Below are 20,995 nucleotides of genomic sequence, written 5' to 3'. Positions count from 1 at the left end.
CAAGAAGTGCTGGGGTATCATTGCACACTGTGAAGTGGATGTTGATAATTGCAGGGGTAATAATATCTAGAGCACACTCTGAAATGGAGTTAGTACAGGAAGTAAGTAGACCACTGTTATGGTGGGTGGGTCAGATGAGATAGTGGCTCTGGATAAGTTTTTATTGTAATGGCCCATTGAGATTTTTACCTGAACAAAGGGCTTCTTGCCTGGTTTGATTTGCCTTGTTATTCCACACACACCCCCTCCAAACTGTTTACGATAGCGGATCACTTTGGTAGGGAAGGAAATTCTGTACTCCCTTTTGGCCTTTTACTCTGCCATCACTTAATTGCTTAAAAAAAAAACCCTGCTCTTGAGGATTGTGTAGGATATTGAAAGCTTAACACTCTTGGTTGGGTACTTCATCATTAACATTTTATTTAACAAACATTTGCCTACAGTGTGTGCCAGACTGTTTTAGACATGGATCACATCACTGAACAGCACAGACAAGAATCTCTGTCCTTACTTACGGAGGTTAGATTCTGGTAGTGAGGAAACAATATAAACATAAGTTCTATAGTATGTTAGAAGGTATTGAGTGCTATGGGAAAAAAATAAAGCAGAATGGGGCTCCTGGCTGGCTCAGTTGGTAGAGCATCCAACTCGATCCTCGGGGTCTCGAGTTCAAGCCCCATGTTGGGTGTGGAGATTACTTTTTAAGATAAAGTAAATTAAAAAAAAATAAAGCAGGATGAAGGGCTGAGATGCTTAGGGGAGTTACTTTTGAACAAAAATGTAAATGAGAGGAGAGCAAGTTTTGTGAAAATCTGGGAGTGCTGAGTGTACCTTGCGTAGGGAACAGCAAATGTCAAGGCCCAGAGGTGTGTTTGGTGCGTTGTGAATTATGAATAAAAGGGTAACTGCTTGCTGTTTTGATTAATGCCTTGCAGTGGGCCAAGAGCCAAAGCTTGCAGACAGGTTAAGAGGTGAGGGCAGTTGTTTAACTAGATGAAATGGGATGGTGAGTTGGACCTGAGTTCTGGAGGTTGAAATGACAAGTGGTCTGATTCTAGATAAATTTTTTGAGGTAGATCCAGCAGATGCTAGGACTTGAGCAATAGTGAGGATGGAGTTGCCTTTCCTTGAGATGGGGAATACTGAGAGTGAGACAGGTTTAAGGGATATGAGCCAAGTTATTCACATTCCCAAGCAATGGTAGGTGGTCAGAAACACTTAACAAGAACCGTGGTCCATAGATTTTACTATGAGAACTCTTTGATCTGTAGATCATACATTGCCGATTCTTTTAACCTAATGTCTTAAGGATGGAGGAGTTAGCAAGTGAAGGAAGGATGGCTTGAGTAGATTCATATAGCCCATGTTAACAAAGTCAGGTGTAGAAGGCTCTAGATTTAATTTTTTTATTCTCTGATGAAAGAGCTGATTAACAGAGCAGAGAATGAAGGCACAAGCCTTGGGTTTGGATGGTGAGAACCAGGATAAGCCCTGGTCTTCGAGCTGACTCATCAAGGTTTTTCGGTTCTATTTGTTTACTTATCTAGGAAGCCTGTGCCTGGTGCTTCTTTTGTTTTGATTCTCTTCAGTTTCTCTTTCCATATATCCATTTACGTATGATCACCCATAAATACTTAAGTTGAATTTTGTCCTATGTACTGTTGTAGTCTATTTTGTAATCGTTTGTTATATATACATCTCACGTATTTTTTCTACAAGCACAGATTTTTTTTTTTTTAAGATTCTATTTATTTATTTGAGAGAGAGAATGAGATAGAGAGAGAGCATGAGAGGGGGGAGGGTCCGAGGGAGAAGCAGACTCCCTGCCAAGCAGGGAGCCCGATGTGGGACTCGATCCCGGGACTCCAGGATCATGACCTGAGCTGAAGGCAGTCGCTTAACCAACGGAGCCACTCAGGCGCCACAGATTTTTTTAAACATGGATGATAAGGAATGATCTTTTATTAATTGATATTGTTTATTTTATTTTTTTTTTTTCTATTAGTTCCTGTCACTGAAGGTCTTATTGCCTAGCGATTACAAGGGCAGAAACCCTTTAGACCCATAGATGTGAGTGCAGATCCTGATGTAAATACAAATAACTGTCCTGGGGCAAGTTATACTACTTCCTTGGTTTCTGTTTTCTCATCTGTAGGGTGTTCATAGTAATTGTACTTATCCTGTGATTGCTCTGAGGAGTACAGTAAGGCACACAGCACTCTAGGTACAGTGTCTATAAGGTGTTAGGACTTAGGTCAGTAAGTGTCAGGGTTTTTTTTTGTTTGTTTGTTTGTTTTTTTAATCTCCATCATTTAACTCACTTATCTTTGACAACCAACCTCCTATAAGCAAACATAGGCACTGCTGCTGTCTCCGCTCGTATTTTCATTTCTCTCAAAAATGTTATTGGAGTTGGTTCCATGTTCATGATCTGGTATAATCCACATAAAAATTGAAACCAGCGATAGTTTGGAAGTTGTCCCCATACCCAAAAGATTTTCATTCTCTGAGACTTTAAAAAAAAACAAAAAACCCCAGAACATTGTGAGCCAGACTTGTGTATTGATAGAAGCAGGTTAAAATGAGTGGACCTCGAGGGATGTGTATATGTGGTTGGAATGATAAATCTGGTAGTTTATGATTTTTCTTAGGTGAATAAAATTTTATTTGAAGAAATAGTTTACTTACATGGGTAACCATCCTCCTAAACCCGTTCTCTCCCCAATACTTTGCTAAAAGTAGAGCTGATCTGGTTGGTAGAGGGTTGCTGGAGGGAGGCTCAAATCCTTGCCGACTCTGCCTTGCCTCCCAACCCTGTGATGATACACTGGGACTATAAATCCGCAGAATATGGTTTAAACGCCATTTGAGTTCAGTCAGGGTTTCATGCATTTCTTACATACTTTTAGAAATTTGAATACCTGAGGTTGTAGGTATAATAGAAATGTTTCGCCAAAAAAATTTAAGGGCAAACTCCTTACATGTTTTAGGGACTGTTGTATCATGTTTACATATAGTGTTACTTTAGCTCCACTTGTAATTTAAAACTGGCTGGAATTCATAGGAATTGTATTAGAAACCCTCATTTTGCTTTTAAGTGTCACTGATAAACTGCTGCCAATATCCATTTCTACATTTTTAAAGTAACAGTGGGTTGAGGAAGGTCTTATACATATGTATACTTTGTACCATGCACCATTAATCTACTCTGCTGGTGGAATTTGCTTTACTGAACCTTAAATCAAGATGACAAAAGTGAAAATGTGTATGAAAGTCCGTAAGTAGAATTTTGTATAAATTAAGTTTTTTTTTTTTTTGTATCTTACTTGAAGCGATGTCAGTAGGAGCTAATTGTTCATGAGATGGTTGAGAGCCTCTTTAAAATATTTGTGAAGGAACTGAATATTTAATATTTTATCTATAAATAACTTTTGTAAGGAGCCTAATATGTCTGGCATATAGTTGACAGTTTAATTCGAAAGGAGCTGATATAACTTTTAGTCCATACAAGTTGTAGAAGGTAAAGCAACATTTGCTGAGTACCTGCTCATTGCACTGGGCAATCTTAAGTGTTTTCTGTATGTCAATGATTCCTTACTAAGCCATTAGTAGCCAGATGATGATTTCATTTTACAGATGAGACAGTTGAGGCTCATAGATGGTTATTTGCTTAGATCCTGCATTTAGGAAGTAACAGCTTGGGGTCCAGCCCTTCAAAGCTTGTCTGCTTTCTTGATCATGCCACCCATACGTGTAAGTTTTCAAAGGTGTCCATTTGTTCCATAATCCTTAAGTTACTAGCTGGTACGGTGAACATTTTTCATTGGATCGGAATAGAAGCAAGACCTGGCAAGCCTACTACCACTCACAGTGCTGGGCTGGCATGTTCAGATTGTCCTTCGAGTGTGTGGCTTTTAAAGTGACTCTAAAGCTAAAAAGATTGTTGTTTGGTCACTTTTCATGTCACTTTTCTACCCTTTGTTAGCCCCCTTGCCTCATTGATTTTGTTAAGACTTGGAGCCCTGATGGCTTCAGGAATTGTTTTTCTTGTCCTCGGTTGGGTTTTTATGACGGTGACTCTCTTTCTAGAGTGACTATATGTCCTGGATTTTAAAGATTGTCCCAGAATAATTTCCTAGTTTGGAAGATAAATTATATGGTCATCCTAGATAATAGAAAAGAGATGTTGGATTTGGTTATTATAACTAATTATATTTTGATTATATTACCTAAAGGGGGGGATTAATAGCTGATTCAATTTGGTGTTACCTATTTTCCTCTTTCTAGTTCAAACGCAGCAAATACTTAGGTATACTTCTCTATTTGGATTAATTCTTCAGTTATGATTTAATTCATCCAGGTACATGAAACAGTACCAAAATTGTGTTCTAATTTTGTGCAAAACTCAACAACACTTTCTGAGAAGGAAGCTCTCTCCTTTGCGGGTAGGGGCAGGGGATTCTGCTGTTTCACAGTGAATGCCCTTGTGTTTTGAGATTTGGCAAAATTTGTTATACTGCCCGTCACCACTAGGGGACCACTTTATACATTCCACAAATAATACTCTTATTATAGAAATATTGTTTTCTTAAAAATGTACTACCAAGGAACCAACCCATATATTTTATTCCTGTACCTATTTTATTACTTGTCTCATATTTCTTCCTTAACAGGATTTACCTGACTTGTGTAGCAGCTTAGTCCTAGTAATAGAAAAACATAAATTCAAAAGTTTCATTTTAGCTGATGAAAAAATTTTTCCATGTATATTTTTTCTGAAAATGAATTCTGGTTAGTGTTCATTGTATTTTTGTTCTAGAATACTTATTTAAAGGAAAGAAAAGATATGCAGAACTTATATTGTATATTTTATTTGGAACCATTTTTAGGAATGCATAATTTATCTCCTAACAGAATAAAGTTCAAGGCTGTGACAATCTGTTCATGACTAGAATGTGAAATTTAGCTGCATTGTATTATAGTATATCTTTCGATAAACTAAATTGACCTATTTTTGGTTTTGTTTGTTTTTCCTTTTCCAGTCTTTACCAGGTGCTGGTCTCTGGATGTTTTTTGTTTAAATTGGAAAAATCTTAAACCTGCCCACAGACTGGTATGGTATCCAGTGAGATGGGGACTGTCAACAGTGGTTTCCGAATGGTCTGAGGAAGCATAGGCAGACAGAATTGAGAAAAGTCAGCCTTGAGCTGGTGTCTGGCTGCTCCCTGCTACCTCTCTTGTGGGCACAGTGTCTTTTTCTCTCTAGCTTACCTGCTGTTCCAGAGAAGTTAGGGGTTAGACCAGTCTGAACTTCGTTCACCAGGGAACAGAATATGGCTCAGAGATTTGACTTGTATAGATGGTATTTGACAAGAAGAACAATGTCACTGATGTTAGCAGTGGTTACCAGTGATTGAAGAAGGTGCTTGTTCTGTTTCTGAGCACTTGGTTCTCTGAACAAACAAGCTGCTAGTAGCGTACCTTCCCCACCTCCCTTCCCAGCAGAAACACCGGGGCTTTCATTTGTCCCTTCTTGGGGGAAACACATGGTTGGTCAGCTGCCCTGGAGAAGAGCAGCACCTGAAAGGGCTGTTCTGCCTGGGGAGTTAGGCTTTTCTGTGTAAGTTGAAAGAAGTGGCTTCGATGTTGAGTGGCAGGGAGCTTTGTCCAAGGCAGGATTTCACAACTACCCACAGCTATTTTCTTTGTAATTAAGGACCTGCTGCTTATACTGAAACATTAAAGGCACCTTTTAGGTAGTTAGTGTTTATTAGTCATCTGATACTTTATTAAAAATTTAGGTGATCCTTCTGGATAATGTCCAAGTGTTTCTTCAGGAAGTTTTTGGGGTGGGGAAAGTGGTCACAGAAACATGACCAGCTTTGAAGATTTGGCAAGTCTGAAGGTGATACAAATCCCAACTGTTAGTGTATTTGATGCTTTCGTGCGTGGCAGTTTTATTCATGTCAGTCATTGACACTGGCTCTTAGGAAGGATAGTAATCTGTTTTCTTAGTGTAATTATTATAGTGCTGTATGCTTAAAAAAGGCATAAAGATGGGTTTAAGACATTTCAAACTAGGCAGCCTTATGAATTAGACCTAATAACCTAATTCAGTAGAATGTTTATCTTTAGCCATTATTTCCAGCTCCTTTCCTGGTCAGTGAGAGGTGTGTTTTTAAAAGTTTTTTTAATACTGTGGTCTATTTTGAACAGTTTTGGAAAGCAGTGGCTTTAGTATCATTTATAGGTCTTAAGTTTGCTACTGATTTTTAAAGGAAAATGCATAGATTCATCAAAAAGCATCTACTTAGTCGAGTATAGAAAAACGCTTCACTTTGAGGTTGGTTTATCGCAAAAGGAAAACTCACATTAGAAGTCGGTGTGTGGTGGCAGGCATAGGATGAATAACAAAATGTTCTTCAGACTGAACTCTTAGCTACAATTATAATTAACTTTGTAGATTTAGAATTTGTCTCTTTTTCAGGAGAAAACCATCAGATTCATAAACTTGATTTAAATGTCTGTTTTGCAGAGTGATTTTTTTTTTCTTAATCCAGGACTGAAAACTGTCTGACTGACTTAATTGAAGATAACTTGTTATCGAATGGTTGATAAATGTTTGTTTCATTGAGGTTTGGAAGAGCTAATACATTATTTTTCAGTCTTTCAGAAATTTTGTTCTCCTCCTCCCTATTCTCCTTGCTTTCTGTACCCTTCAGTGAGAAAGCATTATTAAAAGGAAAACTACTCAACAGAATCAAACTTTGTGTCACTGTGCCTTTATCCTCTCAGAGAATCTCTTAGAATTACTGCCTGATGAAAAGGAAGGGAAGGAAATTACCTTTTTGAACATTTTTCAGAAATCTTCTGATGTCTTCTAGCTAGGAGAAATAATAAAATGTTAGGGTTTTATAAGGTGTATGTTCCTAGTTTTTTGTGTGTTTTTTTTGTCTGGAATGTCTTGTTTCCCTCTAGGGCAGGAGTCATTTCACAATTTCTACGTTGCTGTATAACTACCACATACACATTTGTGGTAGGAATTTAGGAAAATTTTACAGTAATAAATTTGCATAGACTAAGTGATAACTTGATTTTGTCTTTGGGGGGGTAGATGGTAACACTGAGTTGAGTCTACCTGCCTATTCCATACAGTACCCTAACTGGCTATAGAGTGCATTATTCAGGAGTCATAGCATTTGAAGATTCATTCTCGTGCCGTTATGAATAATTAGTGTTTTTTCCCCGCCCTTTTCCCTTAAGGTGCTTTAAGATCTTGGTGTCTGTTCCAATCTGAGACGACCACAGCAAGACAAAAAAAGGGCAATGTCATGGTAGGCAGTTCTTAGTTGCTAGAGAAGTTAGGTCACTTAGTTATGAGGTCAATGAATTTTTGTTCTTAGCTCAAAATGATAAATATTCTCATGACTTTAAGTACCCGATGTGCTAGTTTAGATTGCTCTTTCCTGTGGAACTGAAGTATATTAAAAATTTTTTTTTCTTTTTATAAAGAATGTCTTATTGCGCCGTTTTTGCTAGACTGAAAGTTTCCTCATCACTTGGTGAGACCCTCCTCTAATTCAATCTTTGTCTTTTGTCTTTGCTGCCTTGCAGGGTTGGTACAGTAGGCTTCACTAACTTAGCTGCAACTCAGAATTTCTCCTCCAGCACCTGAGTAAATGCTGATGGTCTTGTGGAGAGTGGATTAAGAGTACGAGCTAAGTTCTCAATCCCAATTAAGAAGCGGAGGAAAATTTAAACTGTCTCCTTCAAAGTTTATCACAACCACCACCATCAAGACAGCAAACCAAAGGACAAAGACTTTGACCTGCTGTGTTGCTCTGTGTAGTCCAGTTCACGTATGGTTTACAGACTTGTCTGGGGTTACTAATGAGTAAATAAAAAGTCGGACACTTCTGTCATTGGACACTTTTATTCACAAAGTTACCAAAATGAGGGCTGTACTGGAGACAGCAGACATTGCCATAGTGGCCCTGTATTTTATCCTGGTCATGTGCATTGGTTTTTTTGCCATGTGGAAATCTAATAGAAGCACCGTGAGTGGATACTTCCTGGCGGGGCGCTCTATGACCTGGGTAGCAATTGGTGCCTCTCTGTTTGTGAGCAATATTGGGAGTGAGCACTTCATTGGGCTGGCAGGATCTGGAGCTGCAAGTGGATTTGCAGTGGGCGCATGGGAATTCAATGCCTTACTGCTTTTGCAACTTCTGGGATGGGTTTTCATCCCGATTTACATCCGGTCAGGGGTATACACCATGCCTGAATACTTGTCCAAGCGATTTGGTGGCCATAGGATTCAGGTCTATTTCGCAGCCTTGTCTCTGATTCTCTATATCTTCACCAAGCTCTCAGTGGATCTGTATTCGGGTGCCCTCTTTATCCAGGAGTCTTTGGGTTGGAACCTCTATGTGTCTGTCATCCTGCTCATTGGCATGACTGCTTTGCTGACTGTCACCGGAGGCCTTGTTGCAGTGATCTACACAGACACTCTCCAGGCTCTGCTTATGATCGTTGGGGCACTCACACTTATGATTATTAGCATGATGGAGATTGGCGGGTTTGAGGAAGTTAAGAGAAGGTACATGTTGGCCTCACCCAATGTTACTTCCATCTTGTTGACATACAACCTTTCCAACACAAATTCTTGTCATGTCCACCCTAAGAAAGATGCACTGAAAATGTTGCGGAATCCAACAGATGAAGATGTTCCTTGGCCTGGATTCGTTCTTGGGCAGACCCCAGCTTCAGTATGGTACTGGTGTGCTGACCAAGTCATCGTGCAGAGAGTCTTAGCAGCTAAAAACATTGCTCATGCCAAAGGGTCTACTCTTATGGCTGGCTTCTTGAAGCTTCTGCCAATGTTTATCATAGTTGTCCCAGGAATGATTTCCAGAATACTGTTTGCTGATGATATAGCTTGCATCAACCCAGAGCACTGCATGCAAGTATGTGGAAGCAGAGCTGGGTGCTCTAATATTGCTTACCCACGCCTGGTGATGAAGCTGGTTCCCGTGGGCCTCCGTGGCTTAATGATGGCAGTGATGATTGCAGCTCTGATGAGCGACTTGGACTCTATCTTTAACAGTGCCAGTACCATATTCACCCTCGATGTGTACAAACTCATCCGCAGGAGCGCAAGCTCCAGGGAACTAATGATTGTGGGGAGGATATTTGTGGCTTTTATGGTGGTGATCAGCATTGCATGGGTGCCAATCATCGTGGAGATGCAAGGAGGCCAGATGTACCTTTACATTCAGGAGGTAGCAGATTACCTGACACCCCCAGTTGCGGCCCTGTTCCTTCTGGCAATTTTCTGGAAGCGCTGCAATGAGCAAGGGGCTTTCTATGGTGGAATGGCTGGCTTTGTTCTTGGAGCAGTCCGTTTGACACTGGCCTTTGCATACCGTGCCCCAGAATGTGACCAACCTGATAACAGGCCAGGCTTCATCAAAGACATCCATTACATGTATGTGGCCACAGCATTGTTTTGGGTCACAGGACTCATTACTGTAATTGTTAGCCTTCTCACACCACCTCCCACAAAGGAACAGATTCGTACCACCACCTTTTGGTCTAAGAAGAGCCTGGTGGTGAAGGAAAGCTGCTCCCCGAAAGATGAACCATACAAAATGCAAGAGAAGAGCATTCTGAGGTGCAGTGAGAACAGTGAGGCCATCAACCACATCATTCCCAATGGGAAATCTGAAGATAGTATCAAGGGCCTTCAGCCGGAAGATGTTAATCTCTTGGTGACCTGCAGAGAAGAGGGCAATCCGGTGGCTTCGTTAGGGCATTCAGAGGCAGAAACACCAGTAGATGCTTATTCCAATGGGCAAGCAGCTCTTATGGGTGAGAAAGAGAGAAAGAAGGAAACAGAGGATGGAGGCCGATACTGGAAGTTCATAGATTGGTTCTGTGGCTTTAAAAGTAAGAGCCTCAGCAAGAGGAGTCTCAGAGACCTGATGGAGGAGGAGGCTGTTTGTTTACAAATGTTGGAAGAGCCTCCACAAGTTAAACTAATATTAAATATCGGACTTTTTGCTGTGTGTTCACTTGGAATTTTCATGTTTGTTTATTTCTCCTTATGAACTTTTTAAGGATATGATGAGACACTAACTTAAGAAAATACTGGTCTTTGGAAAAAAAACAAAAACAAAACTTATGTAACTGTTGCATCTCTCAGGCATTGTTTACGCTATAGGTTTTAGCCAAATTTTACTTAGCAGAAAATCATCTATTTGCAAGACTTTATTTTCCCAGAGATGGATGAAAGTAAATTTTCAACCTAAATGAAGTAAAACTTGTTTAACAGACTGAATTGTGCAAATGTGGTTTAAAATTTTCCATACCAAAGTAAGGAGAGACCAATTATTCTCATAGAACATGTAGAGCAGAATATATGCTAAGATTATCACAAACAAGGTATACTGTGTGCACTGCCAAATCTTGGTAGGCCTTCTTATCCTGAAGTAGAGGACTTGCTCGTTTCAGAGTTTTTTCTCTGTCTCTGTAATCTCTACTACCATTTAAAACAATTCGTGGACATTGTATAATCAGTTGTGTACTGAAAACCTAACTGATGTGCTTGTGGGGTCCTTGTATCAGGACAGGTTAGTTTGTTTGCCAGGTTCATTTTGCTAGCATGAGCCTGTGGATTCTGATTGCCAAAAGAAAGGAAGAGTGTTTACCTGTAGCTGTTCTGGTACCACCAACATATGGAATGTTGGTAAAAAGTTTGTTTCAGTTCCTTTTTTTTTTTTCCTACTTTGACCGAAGTTTAAGTGAACCATACTCAAATGACCACCAACTCTGTCTTGATAAAAAGTTATGTCATGATTGTATTGTCACATGATTAGGGGAGAAAATGAAGTAAACATTGCTGATGATCCCCAAATTGATTGACCAAGTTAAGATTGTTTATATGGTTTGGGAATTAGCAGTCCTCAAGCAGTGTTTGATCAGCTTATGCTAAACAGGCGACTACTCATACTCCACTAATTCTCTAGCTTTGTTCTTTGTTTTTGCATTTGGTAACCTTTTTTATTAGCCACACACTTTTCCAAGTGGATTCAGTTGGAAGATATGTCCAGAAATTTGAAGAAAATTGTCACTGCCTTTGTGCTGGGTTGCCCTGCTTGATTAGATCATGATATATTGAAGTTGAGCTTTTGGAGGGAAAATAATAATCCTGAGATCATATTTTATTCTTGATAAGCTTGTTTTCCTGATTTATTTTTTTATTTTTTTATTTTTTGGAAAGACTCGCCATCTGTACACGGCCTCTACATTTTTTAAAAAAGTTACATTGACTTAGAGCATGAGGAGGTTCCAGTGCAAACTCGGCATCAGTAACAGACAACAGTGCATGCTTTGCCATTGGTAGATTGTCAGTATAGTCTTTCTGTAGAGTGGATAGCATGTTAAAGAGGTGTCATGAATAAGAACTTCCGGGTTTAGTAGTATGTCCTGTGGAGGATATCCTACAACTTGTGTACTTACAGGATCCTCTATCTTCACACGGCTTGGCACTCCGTTGTAACCTTCGTGGATGGGAATCTTTTTCACAGGCTGATTCCCCTTCTTGAGGACAGGATACAAAAGACATTAGAGAAAAGCTCTACAGATTACGAGGTTCTGTGTCTGTGTGCTCAACATGGTCCTTTTTCCTCCATGACATATGAAGGAAACTAATTGTGTATCTACTTTCTTTGACTTTCCTGTAATCGATGGTACTTTTTAAATTGCATGATTTTATGAAGCTTGTATTCTTTAGGGAAGAGCATTACTTTTTTAGATACTTTTGTAGATTTTTGAATCAAAACTCAGTCCTAATGACTTTAAATTTTTTGTATTCTATAAACGAGTTTCATTATGATGGACTTGATTAGTCCGAAGTTGATTTTAGAAATTATCAGGTAGCATAATGTCTTCCCATCTCCAGGAGGCTTTCTGATGGACTGAGTCTGTAGATGAAAAAATAATTCATGTATGAATAGCATGATTTCTGAGAGCTTAGAGTGCCTTGTAGAGTTTTTTCTCAAATTCATTCTTACAGTTTATAAGCTGGGGGCCAAATAAATAGGGACCATCCTTTTCTTGTTTGGCGGAGGCTGTGGCTCTGTTATGTCCAAGGTTACAAAAAGTCTATTGGGAAGAACAGAAAAACCATGTATGCAAAGCTGGACTCATGGTTTGTCTTCTTCTCAAAGGAACTGTTTTTCCTTTGAGACAACCTTTTGGTATTTCGGAAAATAATAGGACCTTAGATTTTTTAAATTGGCATTAAGTCATAGGAATTAAAATTTTCTTTGACTTTGAGCACATTGCTGTGTAACTCAGCAAAGAGGATTGACACAGTGGCTGGGCAGCCTTCTTACCCCTTCTTACAGCATAAATTAATAGGTGGTGTTTGTGTGAGTTTTTTTCCCCTTTATTTAATGTTGAGCCCTAATAGTTTGAAGTATTAGGATCCCGCTCCCCCCACCTTCTCTTTGCTGCTGTCTTAGTATGATACATGAAATACATCACCTTGTGTCTGTTTGTGTATATATAGCGGTAGGTCAAGTTTAGAGTACTAATGTCTGTAAATAAGGAATGACTATTAGTATATCCATTAGGATGTTTATTCTTGCCAGTATAATCATCACTCTGTTGAGACTGAAGTCCCTGAAGCTTGCCCTTCTTATTGCTTTCCAGTAGTAGGTAATGTGCTTGAATAAGTATGTGAATTGCTGATTGCAGCTTCATTCAGGGGACTACTGTTCAATATGTTTCGTTAGAATGATTGTTCATGGAGTGATACCTGGTCTGTGTTAAGCTAGCAAAATGTTCATACTTTACACTAAATGGGTCCTAAATGATAACATCTCATCTGTAGACATTAATATGTATATATTTTTATATTGGCTCAAGCTGAGGTTCAGAATTGAATAAGAGTGATATTGACTAAAATAGTTACCCAAGAGTCAAAGTGAAGTGAGGACACTGGTTCTTCAAAGGTAGAGAAAAATACTGTCTGATCTGCTGTTAGTGGTATCCCCAGTTCTTAGATTTTTATCCTTTCAAGCAATCTCAGTCCTAAGATCTGATGAGCAGAGCTTATTACTCTGGCATGCCGAAGAATTATTAGCTCCAAAAATATTATGTCCTTTTGCTCCAAGATAGTAAGTGGCTTTTGAAATAGCTGAGCCAATCTTTTTCCACAGCCATTCTCTTCCTGGTGAGGTTATCACTCTTATCTTTAGGTTAGGGAAGCATCAAGCAATAGTGGTGGTTCTGTGTCCTTTGGCCTGTTTTCAGCAGATCTCTCGCAAGGCTTCCTTTTCAGTTGGCTCAAAGGATTCATTGTCTTTTTGCACAAAGAGTCTGGCCAGGATCATAGTTCTTAGCACATTCAAATAATTAGCAGAGACCTATCACATGTGAAACTTAACCTTTTAAGAATTGATTGGGAGGTTGTCACTCAGTTCTTTAACCCGAGGCTAATTGGGAGTGGGGGGACTGAAAAGTCTTGTCCAGGGCACTGAGAGTCTCTTAAGTGTCTCCATTTCTCAGTCCATTGCTTTTTCTTCCCTATACTTAGAGGGTGCATGGATCTTCCCCTCTCTATTCAAATATCATTCAGTGCAGCCTGTGGGTTGTTCTCATTCTTTACCATCCTACAGACTGGCTATATCATTAACTCTTAAAAGGTTAGACCCATCAATGTTCCCACTTGGCGGTATTTGGCTTACTTACTTCCCTTATAGTTTTTACTCCGCTGTGTTGTTTTCATCTGTGGTATGATGGCTGGAAAGAACCACATGGGTATGGAGTAGTGAGTGACACCTCACCACCACTCCCCAGTTTTGTACTGAGCGATGTATGTGGACCATTCCTGTTACATTATGTGACCACAGAGACTTGCCAGGGCAAAATTTTCCTAAGTCAGAAAAACTATTAAATGAGATGCTGAGAAATACCTGGGTGATACAAACTTAACAAGTTAGGCAGAGGACAAACATTAGCTTAAAATGTGCAGATGTAGAATTCTGTTCAGTGAATTCTAGAACTTGAAGCATCTTGACTGTCGGCTAGTTTAAACCTTTCCCCTATAGATTAGGATAGCAGTGAATAAGATCCAGCCAGTTAAACCCTGGTTTGATGTTAAGTATTGTGAAATAGGAGTTTTTAAAACATATTTGAGGTTAAAAGGACTGATATTTGATAGTGATACTTTAGTAGAAAAAAATGCTTTTAGGCGTGTATTCATAAGATTTCTCATTAACAAAGTGTTAAATTGCATTAAGACATTTTGATGTTGACATTGGCTTGAGCAGACTTTACAAATAGGGTATATTCCTATTTGTGGTATACCCACCTGCCATTCAGAGAGACTGGTCTTTGCCTCTATTTGTCTTCCCTCACATTGCTTTAATTATTCACCTGTTCTTTTAACGCTTCTCAAATTCCTGTTTTGATCTTTTATCAGCTTAATTCATGTCCAGGCTTATTGCTATGATGTGCAAAAGTGCTACTTTGCCCCAGTTTTGAAGACTTGGATCCAAATAATGATTCATTATATATATAAAACATAGTTGTGTTTAAATATACTAAATTTCTATTAGCTTAAACTGTTAACTTCTCAAGAATGATTTTCTCAGACTAATGTTCACTAGTGTTCACTAATAATAAAAGCCCTAGTAATTCATCATTATTCTATTCCGAAAACTCTTTCCTTCAAAAATTAGGGAGGCAGCAATAGTTAAAATTCATACCAGTCCCTTTGAGATGGCGATGTCACAATACAGAGAGGAATGGAGTTTGTTTTGATGCCAGAAAGCCTTGTTCTTGCAGTACTTAAGGGTAAAAAGTTGGAACTAGTCAGTTGGCATATAGAGAAGCTCTTTTGTACTAGTTAGGTATGAAGCTGAATTAAATAAGAAGCTTTGATTACTACACTTGGTTAGACTTGGTTGGCTTAACTCAGGGCTGCAAACCCCTTTTCCTCCATTAAGTCATTTCTCTTAATTTGGACGCTTTTTGTCAAACTCTCCCCCTCTGTTGGAAGACTAAGTATTCAACTTCTTTCACTCCTAGAATTGAATTTAGCTAAGGTTCAAACTGCTTACAGGCTTTGCCAGCACTGAATCCCACACCATTGTTCACGGAGTCCTATAAATGTGTTTATTTAAACTTCTTTCCAGTGCTGGGAATAAGGCTTTAAACTACTGATTCACCTTTAAAGGAATGTTGTGAAAATTGATATAATTTATGTTTCTGTTATCCATCTCAAATCCTTTATATAAAAGATAGGATTTAGTTTTTTGTTTTGGGTTAAGCACCCAGTTTATCTGGTAACTAACAGCCTTAACCATGGATATATTGTCTTACTCAGAAATAGGCGAAAAAGGTTTGATGTATCTGTATTGTTACTGATTTCACACACTTTACTTTCTAGGGGAGGACCATAATCTGAAGCTTTTGATTTTAAACCAATAACCTTACTTTATGTAATGACTTTTCAGTGTGGTTTGGTTATCTGGATTCATACTATGATTGAAGAGAGGGATGCTAGAACAAAATAAGCAAATGAAGAGCAAGTCAGGACAAAAGCACAGTGGTCTCAGATTTTTCTTAGTGTGGCAGCCGTGGCTCTGCTCTCAGAAGAGCTCTATATCATAATTGTTGTCCATGATAATGAAACCCCTCCATCCTCTCCTACCCCTTCCCCAAGTTTAAGATAGTTTACAGTCTGTGAACTCTGTCAATAAGGGAAATACATATTTCAGCGATTGCCGCCACAGCACAAGTTGACGGTAGATAACCACAACCTTATTGGAGACTTATGTTTATCTTGGTAAATTCACCTTGTACCCTAGGAAGGAGTGTTTACTTTTTTTTTTTTTAATTGCCTTTGGACAAATTAGTCTGGATAATTTTTCAATGTATCATTGTAGCCTAGACTTATATAAGTGGAATGAATGTTCCTTAATTAACTCACTTTTTGGTTATAATAGTTGGAAACTGAAATTAAGCTCATTGCTGTTATTTGAAATCCCAAATTGGCAAAGGCCAATATATAGGGTATTTCATAATATAATCAGCTTCTGAAATTTATGTGTTTTTATTAGTGCCTTCTGGTTGCCAATATTGACTCTGCTAGTTTACACATTTCCCTTTCCTGATAGAATATACTTATTTGTTACAATTCCTCTTTTTAAATTTTGTTACGACTAGTCAAGGAAATACAAAAAATACATTTATATTTACATACTTTATACACAGCCTTTGTTTAGGTTCAAGGAAACCAGGTAGCTCTAATTCCTGTTGCAGTTTAAATGTTATTTATTCATCTATATTTGTTTTATATCCTTAATTAAAACTATAAGGTTACTTATTAATTCTGTGAGTATATTTTAACTATTGTTTTTCCAGTGCAGGTTTGATAGGCATACCTGAGAACATACATCTGCCAACAGTTTCACATTCCATGATAGGTAAAAAGCTTAAAGTAAAAGTCCATAGAAAGCACAAATCATGTTCATGCAGGTGTGTATCTTCACATGTAGAAAGCACAAGACTAACAGTATTTCTTAGTATCCCACAAGTGCCAGTTGTACAGCCCACCAGGTGTTTTGTCTTGGGAGTTGTGGAGGACCACAGTATTGAAAGCCCTAGACAACGAGGTATCCTGAGTTGTGGTCCTAAATGATAAGTGATTCAAATGTAATAATCTGAATAAGTTTGTACTACTTTGGTAGAGGGAGAAAAGACAAATAGTCAAGAATGTTGCAGTTACATTTGGGGGTTACTAGCGAAAATGGGGTCTATGCGTTCTTTCCTACAATCTGGAACTAAAACAGGGACAGACTTCTAGGCTTTTGGTGGGTGGAAGAGTTTGACAAACTTTTGCTTTAAGCTGTAGGGCCATTGGTGTTACTATTTTTTATCTTAAATCTTTAGGCAATTTTACCTGCTATCAGTAGTTCCCTGAAAACATGGAGAAATTTTACATTTTAACAGGGCAAATACTACTTGTCTTTAATCTTTGTGTAGCTTTGTAAGAGTTTGTGAACGTATCTTTATTTTTTCATGTGCTTTACTGCACTTCATTTTAACAGAGCAGAATTTGATCCAAGTGTTCTGAGCATCAAACTAAATCTGAGACATACCTGCCAAACGAGCTACTTTGCTTTTCACAGGGGTTATAAGAGTCTAAAGGATTCTTTTACCTGTCCCATTCCCTGCTTCATGGTTAGAGTAGGTGAAATCAGAATGCGTGTGCAGGAGAAAATGTGTTTTCTTGCACTCTGTATTGCCCTTGTCTTATCCCTTGCTTTCTTTACCTGAATAGTCCCAGTTTATCAAGAATGAATAGTCTTCGTCTTGGATTTTGCCCATAGGTCAAAAGCTGTAACTCTCAGAATGGGAGAGAAGTGACTACCTTTGTTCCCACTCTCCTCTAGTTTGTGTATTTATCTTCTTAAGGAAAGACTTGGTCCACTCTGGTAATACATGGGATGAAGATTAAAGCTGTTGTAGACTAATGTCACATGTTTTAGAAGGGTTAACCGGAACACCTTGAGGGAGAGATTGCTCCTCTAGTAAAAAAACAGGTGTGTTCTCTCAGTATTTTAGAATGTAAAATCTCTGGTTTGGGGGATGAGGGCAGAGGAGTGCCAGAAATGCAGGAAAAAAAGAGAAAGGTTTGAGGAATGTCTTTGGCTTAGCAATGTGTGTTAAGGCAAAGCAGTTACAACCTGTTAGTCCTATATAGTATGCGTCTGTACCTTTTTAAGTGTTGTTTTTAAATTTAAAATCATTTGTAAGAACTTAATGCTTTTGAAGATTCCTTTGGCAGAATATCTTTCATTTATAATTCCATGGAAAATTGCTTTAATTAGTCTAGGTGAAAGTCGTCCTAGCAGTGTAAATATGTATAATTACAATTTTCTAATTTCACTTTGAGATCTCTAACTCTTGAGTGGCAAAAACAAATCAACAAGTCTTTTGCTCATGGACTTTTCTGTGGCGTTGTTAAAATGCAAAAGCTTTATTTTTGTTAATAATGACATATTACATTAGTGTCAGATGATGATATGGAATCTGTTCCCTGCTTTCCCCTACCAATATTGCTTTGGTTTATAGATTGCCAACAGAGTTCAGAAATACAGCAGGGATCTACCCATTCTTTGCTTGGACATCCCATTTCTGTTGCCCGGACCTATGTTGGCAATCACATACGAACTACGTTATGCTTCTCAGTGCTTTTTTTTTTTTTTTTTTGATAAGGTGGATATCAAAAATAGTTGCTGTGCAAAAGTTAGTAGTCTTCTTCAAGAAGAAAACCAATTCCTTTTCTAATATCCTGTGAAATCGCTTCATTCATTTCTTTATTTTTAAGCCAAATGTCAGCAGCGTACTGCTGCTTTTATCTAGTACTTTTGATATGTAAGTATTGCATTTTAAAAAGATGTCTTCGTTGAAAATTGTTTTTCCTAGTGTCCTCCCTTTTATGCTTTGTTCATATTTTCTGTAAGAGACCAGTCTGTGCACTGGGGGTGTGTATTGTGTACATGTATCATTTCGTCAGTTATGCATTGTAGACCAAATGTGATTATAAATGAAGCTGTTGCGTTATTGGTGAGTTTTTGGAATTGTAAACTGATTTCCAGTGTACCCTTTATTGTCCACAGTTTTTTTTTTTTTTAAGGTTTGATTGATGGGGTCCATCTTCACATTGTACAGTGTTTTAGTTGCAAGCAGAAAGTAGAATTTGGTATAAACCAGTTTATTTCCATATTGAAGGGAATACAACTGAAATTGTAGATTTAGGATTGTTAACCATACATGACAATTCTAACTTGACTATTATTCTAACCTGTATACAATCTGATTTTTAAAAATTGTAGACATGTATGATCTTGGTTTAATGTGTTTTTTAAAAGTGTTATTGTTGAAAAAAATGGAAAAACAAATCTGCTTAAAGAGCTGTCAGTTTTCATTACTGACTCTGTAAAATACACTGTCGTTTGTGTACTGTGTGTACTTCTCCAGCTGCTGCATTAGCCTTCAAGAGTATTTGGAAACTTCAGATGAACCTACATTTCTTGCAAAGTATATTCCTTTCTGTGGTATCTTGTCCTGTAACTGAAGTATAGTAATTATTTTATGGAAATGTTATTAGCACTTCTGTACCAACTTTGAATAAAATGAAAAATTTACATTTCTGTGAGTGAGTATTTTCAGTATGAACACGTCTGCCCTCAAAAATGTACAGAGTTCTGTGCTAGAGTTGAAGAGGTTGTCCTTCACTGCCTTTTCTCTTTCTTTTATTGCTCCTATTTTGAAATAATTTCAAATTACACGAAAGTTGTGAGAATAGTATAAAGAATTCTGGAATCATTTTCATCCAGGTTCACCAGTAGTTCACATTTTGCCACATTTGCTTTGTCATTCTCTCTTAATCATACACTTTTCTGAACCATTTGAGTGTTAAGTTGCAGACACCATTCCCCTCTGCTCCTTAAGTACTTGGAGTATATTTAAGACAGTCAGTCACTCATAAAATCACAATATAATCATCAAAGTCTGGAAAGTAACAGTGGTACAACATTTTAATATGAAGTCTTGATTCAAATGTTGCTGTTCCAATAATGTCCTTTTATAGCTTTTTTTTTTTTTTAAGTTCAGAAACTTTTATGTCTCCCTTTTAATTGGCAGCAGTTCCTCATTTTTCTTTGTCTTCCATGGTATTGACGTTGAAGTTTAGAAGCCATTTTGTGAACGCCCCTACCCAGTCCGGGTTTGTTTCCTTATGATTAGATTCACACTATGTGTTTTTGGTGGGTATACGGCAGAAGCAGTAATATGTCCTCAGAGCTTCACACTGGGAGGTGTGTGATGTTGTGTTGTCCCATTATTGTTGACACTAACTTTGATACTTGATTAAGATAGTGTCTGCCAGGTTTCTCCCCTGTCAAGTTACTGATTTTCCTTTTGCTAATAAGTAATTTGTGGGGAAATAATTGGAGATTATGTAAATAACTTAACTCCTCATTGAGCTTGAACTCCTGATTTCAGTGTACATAGGTAGTCCTTGCCTGAGCAGTTATTACTATGATGATTCAGAACAGTGATTTTGTTTTTGTTTTTGTTTTGTTTTGCTATACTAAAATGAAGAGTTTCCCTCTTTCCCCATTTTTCAGTATGAACTCATTTACTGGGTTATAATCCATTAATGTCATTATTTTGCTCAAATGTTTCCAGATTTAGCCAGTGACACTCTGCAGGCCAGTTTCTGTGTCCTTCATGACACATTTCCATCACACACACTTCCTTATTTCCCAGAACAGTGAGGTGTTTTCATGGTTACCTTGTGCTTTCCCTGCCCCCATCAGGATCAGGCACTTAGTAGGGAATGGGATTTAGAAACCAGGGTCTGGGTGTGCTCATTCTCACAGGGGTAAACATGCCTTTTCCTGGCTCTTTTCAGTATACCGAGGTAGGAAATTCATACATACCTACTGATGCCTCCCAGTTCTAAACGAGCACTAGAGGGTTCTTTTTAGCTTTCCCCCATTCTATGTATCTCCCTTCTCCAAGTGCAAGAAATCGGATAATATTGACACATTAACTCATTTTTTTCCAGTTCTACAAATCCTTAGAATTAAAGTTTTTGCATGTCAGTAAGTATCTTTAAAAAGTGTTGCCGAATCTGGAGTTGTAGATTGGGAACTGTTTTTCTTCAGAGATTTGTAAGCATAAGACCATTTTTTTCCTAGCTTCTAGGCTCAGTGTTCTGAAATTTCATTATTAATATGCCTTGAAAGTTTTCATTCATTGTCCTGGCCCTCAATGGGCTCTTTCAATTTGACAGTCCCATGTCTTTCATTTCTAGGATTATGATTCTCCCTGTTTTCTCCTTTCTGGAACCCCTTTTGTTCAACTCTTGGACTACATGTAATGGTCTGGTTAATTTCATACAGTCTTT

The 20,995-nt window shown here is 38.1% G+C and overlaps 1 protein-coding gene across 5 annotated transcripts in view; it reads left to right on the top strand.

Annotated features, from left to right (window-relative positions):
- SLC5A3 (solute carrier family 5 member 3) overlaps positions 1-19,228 on the top strand; it is a 33,908-nt gene extending 14,680 nt beyond the window's left edge. For all 5 annotated transcript variants that reach the window (XM_025871854.2, XM_073891048.1, XM_073891046.1 and 2 more), the window contains one exon: positions 7,615-19,228. In XM_025871854.2, coding sequence (XP_025727639.1) covers positions 7,953-10,109 — 2,157 coding nt within the window. In that variant the 5' untranslated portion in view covers positions 7,615-7,952 and the 3' untranslated portion in view covers positions 10,110-19,228. The remainder of the gene's footprint in view (positions 1-7,614) is intronic.
- The last annotated feature ends 1,767 nt before the right edge of the window (positions 19,229-20,995 follow it).

The sequence above is a fragment of the Callorhinus ursinus genome, unplaced genomic scaffold, assembly GCF_003265705.2.
Source record: "Callorhinus ursinus isolate GAN/ISIS: 27379988/994484 unplaced genomic scaffold, GSC_fseal_2.0 scaffold1, whole genome shotgun sequence".
Taxonomy (NCBI): Eukaryota; Metazoa; Chordata; class Mammalia; order Carnivora; family Otariidae; genus Callorhinus; species Callorhinus ursinus.
The sequence above is the reverse complement of the archived record's forward strand: the minus strand, read 5'-3'. Positions and strand labels throughout refer to the sequence as shown.